Source organism: Melanerpes formicivorus, unplaced genomic scaffold, assembly GCF_026170545.1.
Source record: "Melanerpes formicivorus ecotype bairdi unplaced genomic scaffold, bMelFor1.0.p_v2 SCAF_7, whole genome shotgun sequence".
NCBI lineage: Eukaryota > Metazoa > Chordata > Aves > Piciformes > Picidae > Melanerpes > Melanerpes formicivorus.
The window spans coordinates 23,527,927-23,543,251 of NW_027142359.1; the positions used below are offsets into that span (position 1 = coordinate 23,527,927).

Here is a 15,325-nt window from a genome sequence, read left to right on the forward strand (position 1 = left end):
AATAACTCTTTTCTGTATTTCTTGCTTGTAGAAATTGGATACTCTGAGCTTGACACGCTGTCATAAATGAATGCAGAGGATAGTGGCACAGGCAGAAAATCCAGCACTCTTTCCCTAAAAGACTCTGGTAGTTCCACATAATCATCATACCAAATACAGACAATTTAAATGCTGTTACATTTCTTTTCCTGTTAGCACCATTTCTATAGCAACAGTGCAAACTTCCATATTGATGCCTGATGTTAAAAAAGAATAATTATAGAGAGCGTAGTTGGAATGCCGTCAGAGGTGTTATTGACAAAGGCTCCACTTATCTCTCTGAAAGCTGAATTTTGAAACAGACTGAGATATTGTGTGCTTTGCTTGAAGATCCTCATTGTCTGTTAATGGCTTCACAAAAAATACAGTAAAATGTTCTCTCAACAGTATTTTCTTCTTCCTGACTAAGAAAGTCAGGAATTCAGTGTGGGGAGAGTTTTGCCTTCTTTCTCCTAAATGTGAGTCTCTTTTGTTTAGTGTACAAGGAGTGTGTGCAGTTGAGGCAGGTGTGTTTAGTGGACCCTTAATTCTGTGGATTTGGAGGCTGTTACTCAGCAACAGTTGGCACTTTGTCATCTCTTGCTTGTTAAAAACCTAGAATGCTTTGATCCTGTTGTTTTTCATTTAACTGTTCACAATTTTGACTGTAGCACTTAATGCCTACAGAAGGTTATTTGAGTTTCTTTTACATCCAGTGTGATGTGTAGGTTTACACAGAATATTTGCTCTATATGCTGAGTTGCAGTTTTCAGCACTGTTTTTTCTTATATGTGCTTTTGGCACACAAGTTGTGATTGTTAGTGACAGAGTTCCTCTAGCCTATTGATAGGAACAAAGATTGTGCTGTCAGTTGTCATCTCTGTTACAGAACTTGCCAGCATGCAGTTGCATGTAAAATTTTCCTTAATTTGTCTTCCCCAATGATCTTCCTGGTAAGTACTTTTTCTTCATGTTTGTACTCTTTGGGAATTTTTAGTGTCACCTTATCTTTGTTTCAGTTTTTTTTACATTTTCAATAAAAAGCAGCTTCTAGAGACTTTTCCCAGTGAGTGTGTTGTGGTATTTTTGCTGATGCACAGTCCATAACAATTGTTCCCTATCCATGTGGTGTTTGCATTAGCCAGAAATGAAGCAAAAACTGTGGATCTGAGTACCTCTGAAAAGAGTGTTTGGATCCTGAAGTTTATACTAGCAGCAGCACTGAGTGCTCCACTGCTTGGTCTTAAGTATGACTTCTTTCTTCAAAGTGTCATCCACAGATGTATTTTTTCTTTATTAGTTCTACTGATCTTGTGCCTGCACATCTAATTCATATCAAAATAATTTGCAAGCTGAACATCAGTTAGTCAACGTGACATTAATCATTTACTACTTTTCTTGTTTGCAAACAAAACTGATTAGAGGTGGCTGCCCCTCTGTACTCTGCACTGGTGAGGCAGCACTCAAATACTGGGTTGAGTTTTTGTACCCCCTCACTACAAATAGGATGTTGAGGTGCTGGAGTGTGTTCAGAGAAGAGCAACAACAAAGCTGGTGAAGGGTCTAGAGCACAAGTCCTGTGAGGGGCAGTGAAGGGAACTGAGGTTGTTCAGCCTGGAGAAAAGGAAGCTGAGGGGGAGACCTTACTCTACAACTCCCTCAAAGGAGGTCATCTTGAGGTGTGAGTCAATCTCTTCTCCCAGGTAGCAGTGACAGGACCAGAGGAACTAACCTCTGGTTGCAGCAGGGAAGGTTTAGGCTAGGCATTAGGAACAATTTCTTCACTGAAAGAGTTGTCAGGCACTGGAACAGTCTGCCTAGGGAAGTGCTGGAATCATCATCCCTTGAGGTATTTAAAAGAGGTATGGATGTGGTTGAACTCAGTGGTCTAAGGGTCTTGTCCAGCCTAGACTAATCTATGATAGCTACATGGGCATATGGTGGGGGTCTTGGAGAAGTTACCCACTTATGGAATGCTGCCTAATTAATTGAAAGTATCTACTTCTAGTTTAAGTAATTCCTATTTATTTTCTTTGCCCTCTTTTTCATGGCAATAAGTATTAGTTGTTCCTGTTTTTCACAAACGTGTCTGGGTTATGATTTCTCCTGTTTTGTGTGTTAGGGATAAGGAAGGATCTTCTGCTAGTTCCTGGCTGAGCAAGCCTGGGTTTCTTCATACATTTGAAGAAATGTTGCTCAGACAGGCAAAGATGTTAGTACGAATTCTGGACAGGGAGGCTGAGGAGGGCAAAACCTTATTATAGCCAGTGTACTTTCTGTGCTAAAATAATTTGGTTCCCTAATGCTTACCCTACTGGCATAAGGGAGGAAAAACAAACCGTGCATCACAACTTCAAATGTTCCATCTGTTCTGACAGCAACTGTGAAATAGTAACCAGATGCAAAGGAATAAAATATTCTTCTGTGCATCATCCTTTCCAAAGAGCTACAAAACAGAGTAGAAACTTGTAGGTGATCTCTGAAGAAAGCAGCTCTGGGAACCTGGTAATTTGTAAGCTGTTTGTGAGAAGAAGCTTCTGCAGTTATTTACTTAGTGAACTTACGTTTCATTTTCTAATGCTCAAACTCTGCTAAAGGGACCTTTGTTAGGAGAAAGCAAGGCTCTTACAACCCCGGGCCAGACTTAAATAGCATGTACACATGTTCACATTTTTGGCTTGCTCCATTTGTTGCCTGCAATGTTTCTTACCTTCTGCTTGATTCATGCCTGCATTGTGTGAGGGCCAGGACCTGCTTCTGCTTGCAGCTGCCTACTCATGCTAGTGGGAGAATTTGTTGCCTGTGCTACAGTATCTCTGAGTCAGTCCACTGAGTGTAGCTGGGTTTTGACTGGTGGAGGTCAGAACGGTAAGGGTCTCCTTCCTATTTGTGACTAACGTAAAAACCTATTTTGTGCTGAACTTCTTCATTACTATAAGTTGATTACAAACTGAGCTAATAGTCTGATTTTTGTAATAGCATTTGGCAAACTAGGAGCTTGTGCCCCAGAGAAGGATTTTCTCCTGCATTTTTGAGGTCCTTTTCTCTTTATCTCGTGAGGAAGTACCAGGTCTTGATACTAAAGAGGAAAACACTGGTTTCTAGAGCACCCTGAAGAAAGGACCTTGATTGCTGGAAACTGAGTAATGTATGAATGAGACAGAGCCTTACTATGTGTTATTTCTGTTTGTTGTTTTGGTTTTTTCTTCTCTCTCTCCTCCTTGTTCCTGAACTTGGTTAGGTGCATGAAAATAGCCATAAAATGATTTTGCTCTCCAGCATAAATGCACACATGATAATTGAAAGTGCTCTGTGGGAAGTGTTGTTTTAAAAAGGAATAATAATTTCACTTAGTTATTTGTCCAGATAAAGCCTTTTCTAGGGTAAGAGAAGAGAAAATCCAAATTAAGGACTATATTTTAATGACACTTTTTAATTTAAAACTTTGTTGCCAAAATAAATAAAATTATTTGTTCTGTTTGCTGTTCTGTGGATTCTGATTTCATCTGTCTTGGAGTGTAAGCAGCTGATACTACTGTGACTGTTGTGCAACAGATGCTTAGGGAAGGAGTGGACGTGTGACATAACTTTGAGTGCTTGAGTTGTACAAGTATAGAAGTGCTTTGAGTTTGCAGCGGGACTAATCAACAGAAAAAGGAGTCTGTGTTTCTGGGTTAGCTGTACTGCTGAGGCAGGCACCAAATGACATGATTTTGTTCAGGAAGGAGTCTAGTATCAACTACATACTATTTTTTTTTTGCTTTTACTACTGTTTTCTGGGAGCTGTTCCAGAACCCCATTGCTGTATTCTGATTTTGAGCATAACTTCACATTTTATTCATTATTCTGGTTTGCCCTCATGGTATGTAAACATGGCAAATGTATCCTCATGTAGGTGTCAGTTCGTTAACCTAAGCAAGTTGAGGTCTCCTGGTTTCTACCAGTTTTCAGAGGACCTGGAAGCTTTTCTTTACTTGAAATTTGTTCAGAAACCTTTCAGAAGGCAGGTGACCAGAACTCCATGGAATACATCATTTGTATCATGGAATCCTAGAATGGTCTGGGTTGGAAGGGACCTCCAAAGGTCATCTAATCCAACCCCCATATCTCTTCTGAAATGTTTTGCAGGTAGTATTTATCAATAACTAATGCAAACATCATCTCCTGTGGCTACTTCATGCTTACTGCATTGGTGGCCATCATTTCTAACTGGTGAAATTTGTAGCAGAAATTCTACTGGGATAAACCCAAAGGGTCCTTTAATCACTGACTTTCACTTTTCATCTATCAGGTAGTTTTATTTGTTCTGTTACATGTTACTTTCCTGCACTTCCAAATGTTTTAGCATTCTAATACTTGTACTACTGTTGCATATTTAACTGTTAGTAATCTCTTTCTACTCAAATATTCTGCTCCCCTTCTCTTTGTCATGTCTTTACCCTGTGCATGTCCTCTAGTGTCTCTTATCTCATTCTTCACTAGTGGCAGCTCATCAAATGCTTTGCCAAAATGGATGTGTCTAACTGGAGGTTTTGTAGTATATGAAATTTTAGGGATTTGATTTTCTTCAGTGATGAATTTCCTGCAGGGGAATGGGGTCATATTCAGTTGCTTGAGCTTTTATTTCACCTCTGTTGTGGAAGCTTTTTATCAGTTTTGCTATATTATGTTGCTTCTTCATATTACCATGCTTACTGAAAAGTGAATCAGAGCGTGTGTTTAGGTGGACTTTTTTCCCACTGCAGTCCCTGTGATGACTGTTGTTACCACAGTGCAGCCTGGCACTTCTTCTCACTTTTTTCCTGTGGCACAGCAGACAACGTAGAGTCAGCCAATGAGTGATCTCTCTTTAGTATTGGGTAGTATGTGCCTTGGCTACCATAGTCCTTGCATGCACTGCTGAGGAGCACATGCATCAAACTGCAGGGAAGAGCTGTGTGTGTGATCAGCCCCTGCCCTGATGGCAGGCAGTATGAATGCTCATTTATGGTGATGGATGTAGTGCCTACATGCCAGGGCGCACTCTTTTCCTTACTTAACCTTCCTTGGTGCCTGCAGCACCTTGAGCCACTTCCAAATAGTTAATGTGGGTGTGTGGCAGCTTGTGTGCAGACAGGGTTATACAGCTGAGTGTACAGAGCTGCCACCTGTCAGTTTGATACAGAGCAGCCAGAGGTGTGCTTGCAGGCTTCTATGCTGGGGTTGCCTCCACAGGATCTCTTGTGCCCTGGCTTGCTGAAGGTGCAACATGTTAACTTGAGTCTCACAACACAGAATCATAGAATAGTTAGCATTGGAAAGGACCTTTAAGGATCATCTAGACCAAGCCCCCTGCAGTGAGCAGGGACATCTTCACCTATATCAAATTGCTCAGAGCCCATCCAGTCTGACCAGTTTTCAGGAATGGGGCATCGACCACTTCTCAGGGAAACTTGTTCTACAAAGTGATCTTAAGGGAAGTATAATGCATATTCTACTCATCTAAAAATCCCAACTCCCCCAAATTTAGCTAAAGGTTATGCCATAGTATAAAGATCAAGGGAAAAGTACCTGAAGAATGTATTAAAGTGGCAGCATCTTAATACTACCACATTTTTAGTATCGTTTGGGGTTTTATTGTTGTGACTTTAGCAGAGGGATTTTACCTCAGACTGCTGGGGGGAAGCACACAGGAACCCACAAACATATCTAGGTGTTCTTCATGTAAGGTACAAATTACCATATGCAGAATGAGTAATTGTGTAGTAGAGTCTCCCCTTGTTCAATATCTTTATTGATGATCTGGATAAGGGAATTGAGTCCATCATCAGTGGATTTGCAGACAACACCAAGTTGGGAGCAGGTGTTGATCTGTTAGAGGGTAGAAGGGCCCTCCAAAGGGACCTTGACAGGTGGCTCTTGATGGGTGGAGTCCAATGTGATGGCATTCAACAAGTCCAAGTGCCAGGTGCTGCGCTGGGGTCGGAGTGGCTGGCAAGCAGCCAGATGGAAAGGGACCTGGGGGTACTGATTGACAGCTGGCTGAACATGAGCCAGCAGTGTGCCTGAGAAGGCCAATGGCATCTTGGCCTGCATCAGAAATAGTGTGGCCAGCAGAAGCAGGGAAGTCATTGTGCCCCTCTACTCTGCACTGGTTAGGCCACACCTTGAGTCCTGTGTCCAGTTCTGGGCCCCTCAATTTAAGAAGGACATTGAGACTCTTGAACATGTCCAGAGAAGGGCAGCAAGGCTGGTGAGATGCCTCAAGCACAAGCCCTGTGAGGAGAGGCTGAGGGAGCTGGAATTGTTTAGCCTGGAAAAGAGGAGCCTCAGGGAAGACTTTATTGCTGTCTTCAACTCCCTGAAGGGAGGTTGTAGTCAGCTGGGGGTTGGTCTCTTCTCCCAGTCAACCAGCACCAGAACAAGAGGACACATTCTCAAACTGCACCAGGGGAAGTTTAGGCTTGAGGTGAGGAGAAAGTTCTTCACTGAGAGAGTTGTTAGCCATTGGAATGTGCTGCCCAGGGAGGTGGTGGAGTCTCCGTCTCTGGAGGTGTTCAAAAAGGTATTGGACGTGGCACTTGGTGCCAAGGTTTAGTAGTCATGAGGTCTTGAGTGACAGGTTGGACTTGATGATCTTTGAGGTCTTTTCCAACCTTACTGATTGTTGTAGCCCTGTATGGTAGAGAGCTATAGATTAATTGGCCTGGTTTAGTTAATGAGTTCTGATTAAAGGGGCAGTGGGGTATGCAAGATACTGAAGTGGTTCCACAAAGTACTTCCAGACAGAAGGATCTGATTAGGTGCATATGGGGTGAATGCAACAGTTGCTTGAGGAACTTGCTCCAGTTTCATTGAACCTTCTACCTTGTGTTCAGGCCATTGAAAAGAGTGAAAGTGCCAAGCACTGGGAAAAACATGTCTAATAAGGAATCAAAGGGCTCAGATCCAGAATTAGAATTTAATCAGTAGCTTCAAATTTCATTCCAGTGTCTTGAGATTCTAGTGTGGAGTAGATGGTTAAACCATCACAGTACTGCTTATCAAACAGCCAGTGAAAGTACCACAAGATCCAGGAGCTCAGGTTGGTTGTAACTGAAACCGAGTTTGTGGTTTGTTCTTTGGTTTTGTTCTTACAGTTCTTTAGTCCCCCAAGCCTTTGGTAGCGACTCTGTGTTCGTAGCCAATCATAATACATGCAAGGCAGTTCTGTTTGCTTCGTGGGGTGTGTGATCAAAACAACTGAAATTTGTACTGATGATGTGATTAAGAACAAAGAGGATATTGGTCGTCATGACTCTTAGCCATTCATGAAATTGCATAGCAGCTAAATTTCCTCAAAGCCTTTGTCGTCTTCTGGACAGGAAGTTTTAAATGTAATTTTAGGGATGTGTTTTAAAGTGCTGTTTATACAATTTAATTTCAGGATAGTGTTTGATCCAAGGTGATATGAGTATCCTTGGATTCTGTTATGGAAGGCAGTCAGGCTTAGGTATCCTGTTAGGCACCTGTTAGAGTCCAGTTTCTGTCTATGTTCTTTAGATATTCTACAGATGGAGAATAATATTTAAGATTAAATTTCCTGTTTGAAGGTAGTTGATGTTACAGAAGGTTTCTGATTTAGCAGAATGGTACAGAATGCACGCTAAGCATAAGCTAAGTAAGCAAAATGTAGCAATTGCAATATCCAATTCAGACACTGTACCAGTGTGATCCCTATTACTGGTCTCTAGGATATAATCAGTCACCACTGGGCTTCCTCAGTCACCAGAAAGGACCACATAGGTTGAAACCAGCTCAAGCATGTTGCTCTGTTTGAAGTTTCTTTGTTAGTTGCTTAGGTTTTGTACTCTGTTGGGCTGGGCCACATATTCCCTCCCCCGTGCTGGTCTAGCTAACTTAGAGAGCATTCACATTTTTTAATGAACTCAGGAAGAAACATTTACACCACTCGCTGATTCACTCTACTGTAGCACAGTCAGTTGATCTGCTCAACTGACAAAGCTGTTTATCTAAAACAAAAGGCACTCTGTGGTCCCTTTTGTGCTGAGATAAAGTCAGCTTCTTTGCCACAGCTGTGGCCAGTCACACCCTGCATTATTCCTAGAGCTTCATGGGCACATTGCCCTTGCTCATCTCCATCGAGCTGCCTTCCACTTTGGGGTTTTATAGGTCAGTGACTGTAATGGAATGATCATCAAATACAGCCTTGGGTGAATTAGCAGAAAAACTCATTGTGGACAGCTGACCCTGCTTTGTCTAGACATTTTCATTCTTTAGGTGTGATAAATCTTTTTATCAGTATTTTTAGTTTGCTTTTTTGCTGTACAGTATGCATGGCATGAACAGGTAGGAAGATACCACATAGTGTGTCTGGGCTTCAGGCTGGCATAAATGAGTGCTGAAGTATTTGCTGCATCATATAAACCACTTTCAGTTCCACATTTAATGCATTTCTGAGCACAGAGGCCTTTATTAAACTGAAGAGGAGAAATGGACTGGAAGTTCAAATTACTGCATCTAATTCAGTTTTTGTAATTGGATATACAGGGTATGCAGTGAAAAGTGGGTGACTCACTACTGCAGCGTGGCGACAGCCATTTCACATGGCCAGCTATGCTGCTCTCAACAGTTCTGCTGTTGACCACCTTCTGATGTTGCTGTTCACTGCTTATTCTGGTATTGAGCAGAAGGTAGTGTAACAAGCAAATGATGTCCTCATTCCACTGTTGGGATTTTATCACTGTTTCTCTGAAATGATAACTCTGAAGTTGTTGCTGTGACTTTTCATTGTTATGGGAGTGCTGATATTCTCAAGTCTAATGCAGTATTAAAAAGTACCTTTTAAGTCTGGAAATTCTGGAAGTGATAAATAGTTTACAGTAATTCAGTACTTATTCTGCCATAATATAGCAATTCAGTACTAATTACTGTATCTCCACGAAGTGGGGAAAAGTAGAAATGTATTCAAACACACTATTGTAATACCAGCAATGAGAGGACAGCTTTGTCATGATACAGCCTGACTGGCAGGTGTTTTATTTTCTACTCTTGATTTCTTTTGCATGCAGAGTTTCTCAAAGTGATTTTCTACTTTCTTCAAATAATAATAAAAATCCACCTTTTATTTTATGTGCCTCATAGGAGTCTCTTCTCTGCATGGCAGCCAGTTTCAACCATACTTGACTAAGGGACGGAGTTCTCACAGTTCTCATCACAGTCAGTAACCGGGTAGAAAAGGAAAACCAGATCAGCATGCACCACCACTGTACCCTCCAGGTACAATCACCTAAGGTGGGAAGTCTGTCACGTAGTGTCCAGGCTGGCTGATCCCATTCAGCCTGCTGTTAGGTGAATGAGCATGTGCTGTGTTCAGACAGTGCCTGTCTGTCTGGCACTCGAAATGGGTAGGCAGATGCAAACAAAATTCTTAATGGATTAGGAGACAGTGATGTGAAGCTGTTAAGGGATCAAGGATAAGGCTTGAGATAAAGGAAGTACAGGGCACAGGAGGAAGGTGGCTAGGGCCTGTCTTGGTGCCTGTGTTTTATGTGAGCCTAATCAGTAGGAAATTGGGTTTAACCCTGTTGGTTATAGAGGAATTACTTGACTCTTGTTTATCTGAGGCTGCTCTGAGCTCCATGGGCTTCTATGATACACATCATTTCTTTCAAATAGCACCATCCAAATCCCAGCACAAACTCCTGCCACCCCCCTTCAATTTTTACTTTTCCTTGGTCAGAAAGACTACTTCTCCAATTCTTCCCCATGTTCCCTTCCATTAGTATGGGGAAGGGGAACAACTCAAGTATATGTGAGACAAGGGTCAAATATATAACCTTTAGTTTAAGGTTGGTTTTGTAGCATACAGTTATTGGCCATATAGTGTGATGATTCTGTGCAAAGTGTCAGTCTTCTTTGCAATTACAGTAGTTAGGAAAAAAAAATGTAAAGGCTATTTTTTCCCCCCCCAGCAAAGAAGGTGATTAAATTTGGGACAACCGTGCCATTGTGAATGTTTGAAGGGCCTGAAGCTGGTTTTAGAGATGTAATAACCTCTGTCATCTACTGTCACTACATAAATGGAAATTATGACACATCAGTTAGAGTTTTATTTCCTTGTGGGTTTTTTTTTTTTTCAGTTCAGTAAATGAAAAGAAAATAGGAAAGAGGCACTGGGGTGCTGAGCAATTGGAAATATTCCACATGAGAATATTCCATATGAGTTGCACTAGGAAAGGATAGGGCAGCAGTGACACTTGCAAGCCAAAGATGAGGTGTTTTTTTTTCCCCTTTTGTATGGTCTTTTAATATAATCCCAGCTAAAATCCAAGTGGTTAGGTGTATTTTTAGTGAAGAAAACAGTCTTAATTATAGCTTAGGGGCATGGAGTATGATATTGAAGTGAAATGTGGCATTTAATGTCCTATCACATAAGTTTTAATAAAAAATGCTGGTTCACAACCAATGGTGTGCCCAGGTGGCCAAGAAGGCCAATAGCATCCTGGCTTATAGCAGGAATAGTGTGGTCAACAGGAGTAGGGAATGATTATGCCCCTGCACTCTGCACTGGTGAGGCCCACCTGAAATACTGGGTTCAGTTTGAGGCCCCTCAGTTCAAGAAGGACATTGAGGTGCTGGAGTCGGTCTAGAGAAAGGCAACAAAGCTGGTGAAGGGTCTGGAGAATAAGTCTTATGAGGAGCAGCCATGATTTAGTCAGGGGAAAAGGAAGCTGAGGGCAGACTTTATTACTCTCTGCAACTACCTGAAAGAAGGTTGGAGTGAGGTGGGGGTAGGTCTCTTCTCCCTTGAATCAGGTGATAGGATGAGAGGAAATGGCCTTAAGTTGCACCAAGAAAGGTTTAGGTTGGATATTTGGAAAAATTCCTTTACTGAAAATGTGGTTGGGTGTTGGAACAGGCTACTCAGGGAGGTAGTGAGAGTCACTGTCCCTGGAGGTGTTCAAAAATGTGTAGACATGGCACTTGAGGACATGGTTTAATGGTCATGGTGGTATTAGGTCAGTGGTTGGACTCGGTGATTTTAGAGGTCTTTTCCACCCAAAAGGATTCTATGATTTTATGAAATCAAGAAAAGATAGAACATGGAGGGTTGTTCAGAACTGCAGAAGGACAGCTCAGCATAGCTTGGAAGGGGACTATGAATACCTCAAAACACCCCGAGTTTGACTGGAATTTGCCGTGTGGCTCTCTTTCAGTTGCTTTCCTTTCTGTATTGCGTTCTTGTGATGGCATTTTAAAATTACTGCTCGTTTTGAGGATATTCAGTTATTTCAGTATTGCAGTTTCTTGCCTTCCAAGCTTGTTTATCTGGTTTAAGTCACTTGGAGATAGAGGTTTTTTAGATTATTTCATTGCATAGAGGTCTTAGGTATGAGATGCTGTAATAGTGTTTTGTCATGTAGTATTATTCATTTACCTGTCATTTACTTTCTCTGTAGTAGTTCTGAGTTAAACCACAAACCTGAAGTTAATTTCTTAACAGTCACACACGTTATAAACACAGAACTATGAAACCTGATTTATAAACACTTTCACACTAGAGGGCACTAGCATCCCATGAAATTTAAACTCAAACCAATTTTCACTCTCTCTCTTAACACTTAATACTGGGTAGCTTTACTGTTATTGTAGTGGACGCCCAAGGTTTCCATTTCTTAGCAGCCTTTTCTCCTCGAGGAGAAAATTATGTAAAAGTGTTCCTGCAAGAATGCATTTCAAGTTAGTCTGTGAAGTTTTCTTTTGTGATTCTTTCATTGTTCTTATTTTTGTGGTGTGGTGTTGTCCTCTTGGGGGGAGAGGGGTGTTTGGTTGGTTGATTAGGTTTTTTTGGTTGCCTTTTTTTTTCTTGGTTGTTTGTTGTTTTTTTTTTAAACTAAACAATTTGACTGATTTCTGAAGAACAGTGTAAGGAGAGGAAATGACCTCAAGTTGCACCAAGGGAGATTTGGGTTGGAATGAAGTTTCTTCATTGAAAGGGTTCTCAAACACTGAGACACGCTTCCCAGGGAGGTGGTTGAATCCCCATCCCTGAAAGTGTTTAAAAGACAAATGTGGTGCTGGGAGACATTGCTTAGCACCAGACTTCGTAGAGTTGGGTAATGGTTGGATTTGTTAATCCTAGTCTCTTCCAGCTGAAACCCTTCTGTGATTCTAAATTTCACTTACATCCTTTTCATGTGGTAATTTTCACTTGAAGCTGGTGAATAGGCATGTAAAATGGGAAAATACTGGGTAACTTCTAGAAGTTATCTTAGAGTTAACATCTGGAATGTGCTTTTTAAAGTTAGTGATCGAAAGAAAAGGGTCATACATGAACTGATGCTGCAGGCCTAGATTTAAGTTAGCTTTAGTCCATGTATTTGCATGTTGGTACCTGGTGTAGAGAAAAATAATAGGGAAAAGAATATGAAAGTTTATCCTGCCAGTAACAGATCAGAGTGGAATCTTCAGTTATGCCTTTCTTAAATAGGCAATTTTAGACTGAAGTTTGGACCTCAAAGTTGTGTAAACATGTTAGAAGTGTTAAATTTTTTGTTACAGATCTTAGATACTGAATCCTGTTTAAAACAGGTGAATGAAATGGTTTCTCATTGTTTTTTTTTACAGGAATGGTTATTCAGTTGCCTTGGAGATGATCCTGCTGCTGTAAATGTAGGGCCAAAGATTGATGGTGTGGACAGTATGGACCTAATGAACGGACAGTCCAGCAGTGTTAATATTGCAGCTATTGCTTCAGAGGTAAGGATTGCAAAATTCACTTACTGGATACTGAAGTACTCCATTTATAAAACATGCACCGAAATGTAAATTTGGTGTTTTTCTTTTACAGTCCTGGTGCAGGAGATGCTTGTTTTCTGTTTTGGTCTTATATTCCCCAGTTCAGATGTGAATAACTTAAAAGTTCTGACCTTTGTATACCAAATAAAGCTTGCGCTAACCTTTACAGCCTTGCCGTAGCCATAGCCATGGTTTTTATGTCCTGTTCCATCACATCCAGACAAAAGAAGCTTTTCTTCTCTAGTTTTAACAATAATGGGTGCTTTTAGGGCAATAAGCTGTGCTGGCACAGCCTGTGGGAAATGTTCTCTTCTTTGATGGGTACTTCTGAGTGTGTGTGTGGAGGGATAACCTGACACAGTAGCACTGAAATAAGGTTGCTCCCTTTGTCTCTTGGACTATATTCAGGCATTGGTGTGAGTCCCCTTCTACCTACCAAAGTTTTTGCTCTCCAGAAGTGAACAGCTCATGAATTCAGAGCATTTTTATCAGCCAAACAATGGAATGTGGCCGCTTCTGCTGATGCCTCTTATTTTGACGTATTAGTTTTCCATGTGTCATCTATTTGAAAAGAAAAAGAAGGGGCAGGGTGAAGTTAATACTATGAGTTCTTTTTGCTATTGGGAACCGTGACTGATCCCTAAATTCTTAGCAGTGTTGGAGGGCTTACAAGACTTGGTCGGTTTTGGCTTTTGTTTGTTTGGACATTTTGTTGTTTTTTTGGTGTGGGTTCCCCCCCCAAACTTGCAAATCATTCCCTCTTCAAGTTTTGTCCTGTTTTTTGCTTTTATTTGTCTTTTACTACTTCAGTGAAAGGAACTGAAAATCCTGCCTTCAGTATATATTGCAGTCAGAAGCATAAGACTAGACAGGTCTTGGTTTGTGCTCATCGTATTTTGCCAGTGCTAAGCTGGTGCTCCCAGCAGTGCTGAGAATAAGCTCTCTGCACCAATGCTAGTTTTCTTTCTCTTGAGTCTCTCCAAAGTGTTAGTAAATCTGTTGTAGGAACTCTGTTAATTCTTACATTAATGCTATGCTGTTGCTGAAGCATGCAGGACCATACTGTGCTTCAGGCAAGAGCTTGGTGACGAAGCAACCTTAAATATGATGCAATTAGTGACTGGAGTAACTGTGGTTCTTCATGTGGGTTTTATCCATGTGCCTCATACTTATTTCTTACTTTTTAGCCAAGAGGTTGCTTTATGCTAGGTTTCAGAAAGTGGGGAAGAAACTGAGAAGCAAGAAACATGCAGAGCCTCTTCTGTCTTGTAATGACTGAAGAGAATCTAGATTTGCATCTATATACAAGAGGAAGTGATTACTCAGAACACTGATCCGTTGTTTCACATAAAACATGTGAAAACAATATATGAAACACATGAAAGCAATATGAAGTGTTAATTTAATTCAAAGTGCTAATTTTTTGAACCATATTTGTAATCTGAAGGGAAGCTGAATAATCTTTGTAGGTAGTCACAGAATTATATTCTAGGATCTGGTATTGTTTGCAGATGTGAATTGCTTGAAATTCAGTGTTGCTGTATTGCTGCTATTACTGGTTTTATTAACTTTCCTGAATCGAAATGTAATTGCATGTTGAAATGTAACTTGTGTGGTGAGGAACACCTTTAAAATGCATCAAAGTCAATTTGAGAGTCTTTGAGTCCTGTGTCCAGTTTTGGGCCCCTCAATTTAAGAAGGACATTGAGACTCTTGAACATGTCCAGAGAAGGGCCACAAGGCTGGGGAGAGGCCTTGAGCACAAGCCCTGTGAGGAGAGGCTGAAGGATGAGCTGGGATTGGTTAGCCTGGAGAAGAGGAGACTGAGGGGAGGCGATATTGCTCTCAACTCCCTGAAGGGAGGTTGTAGCCAGGTGGGGGTTGGTCTCTTCTCCCAGGCAGCCAGCACCAGACCAGGAGGACACAGTCTCAAACTGGAAGTTTAGGCTTGAGGTGAGGAGGAAGTTCTTCACAGAGAGAGTTGTTAGCCTTTGGAATGGGCTGCCCAGGGAGGTGGTGGAATCTCCGTTCCTGGAGGTGTTCAAATAGGGATTGGACCTGGCACTTGGTGCCATGGTTTAGTAGTCATGAGGGCTTGGGTGACAGGTTGGACTTGATGATTTTTGAGATCTTTTCCAACCTTATTGATTCTATGATTTTAGCAGTCTTTCTCCTGACTTTTAATTGCTATTTGCCCAATAGAAGAATTCTGTAAACAGTGATGTTTGAACAGAAATTTTGCTTTTGGGAGTGTGAAAGAACACATAACAGAGAACCAAAGTATCAGCAGTGTGGTTTTGTTTGTCTCTCCAGAAGAGTAGCAGCTCTGAATCCTTGAGTGACAAAGGTTCAGCTGAGCTAAAGAAGAGCTTTGATGCAGTGGTGTTTGATGTGCTAAAGGTTACTCCAGAAGAATATGCGGTAAGTAATTCAAGTAATTTTTGTGTGAATCTTCTTGGCAGCTTATCCTCTGCTTCCCCATTTCCAGACAGTTTTTTGCCTGACTTCTGTCATCCGTAGGTTTCAA

The 15,325-nt window shown here is 41.3% G+C and overlaps 1 protein-coding gene across 7 annotated transcripts in view; it reads left to right on the forward strand.

Annotated features, from left to right (window-relative positions):
- The window catches only part of RALGPS2 (Ral GEF with PH domain and SH3 binding motif 2), a 125,882-nt gene that overhangs the window by 16,772 nt on the left and 93,785 nt on the right, over nt 1-15,325 (forward strand). For 6 of the 7 annotated variants that reach the window (XM_068141409.1, XM_068141407.1, XM_068141410.1 and 3 more), the window contains 2 exons: nt 12,628-12,759; nt 15,112-15,219. In XM_068141409.1, the coding sequence (XP_067997510.1) occupies nt 12,703-12,759; nt 15,112-15,219 (165 nt within the window). In that variant the 5' untranslated portion in view covers nt 12,628-12,702. Of the gene's footprint in view, nt 1-7,776; nt 8,691-9,141; nt 9,277-12,627; nt 12,760-15,111; nt 15,220-15,325 lie in introns of those variants that run through there. The other variant, XM_068141406.1, reaches the window with a different exon arrangement.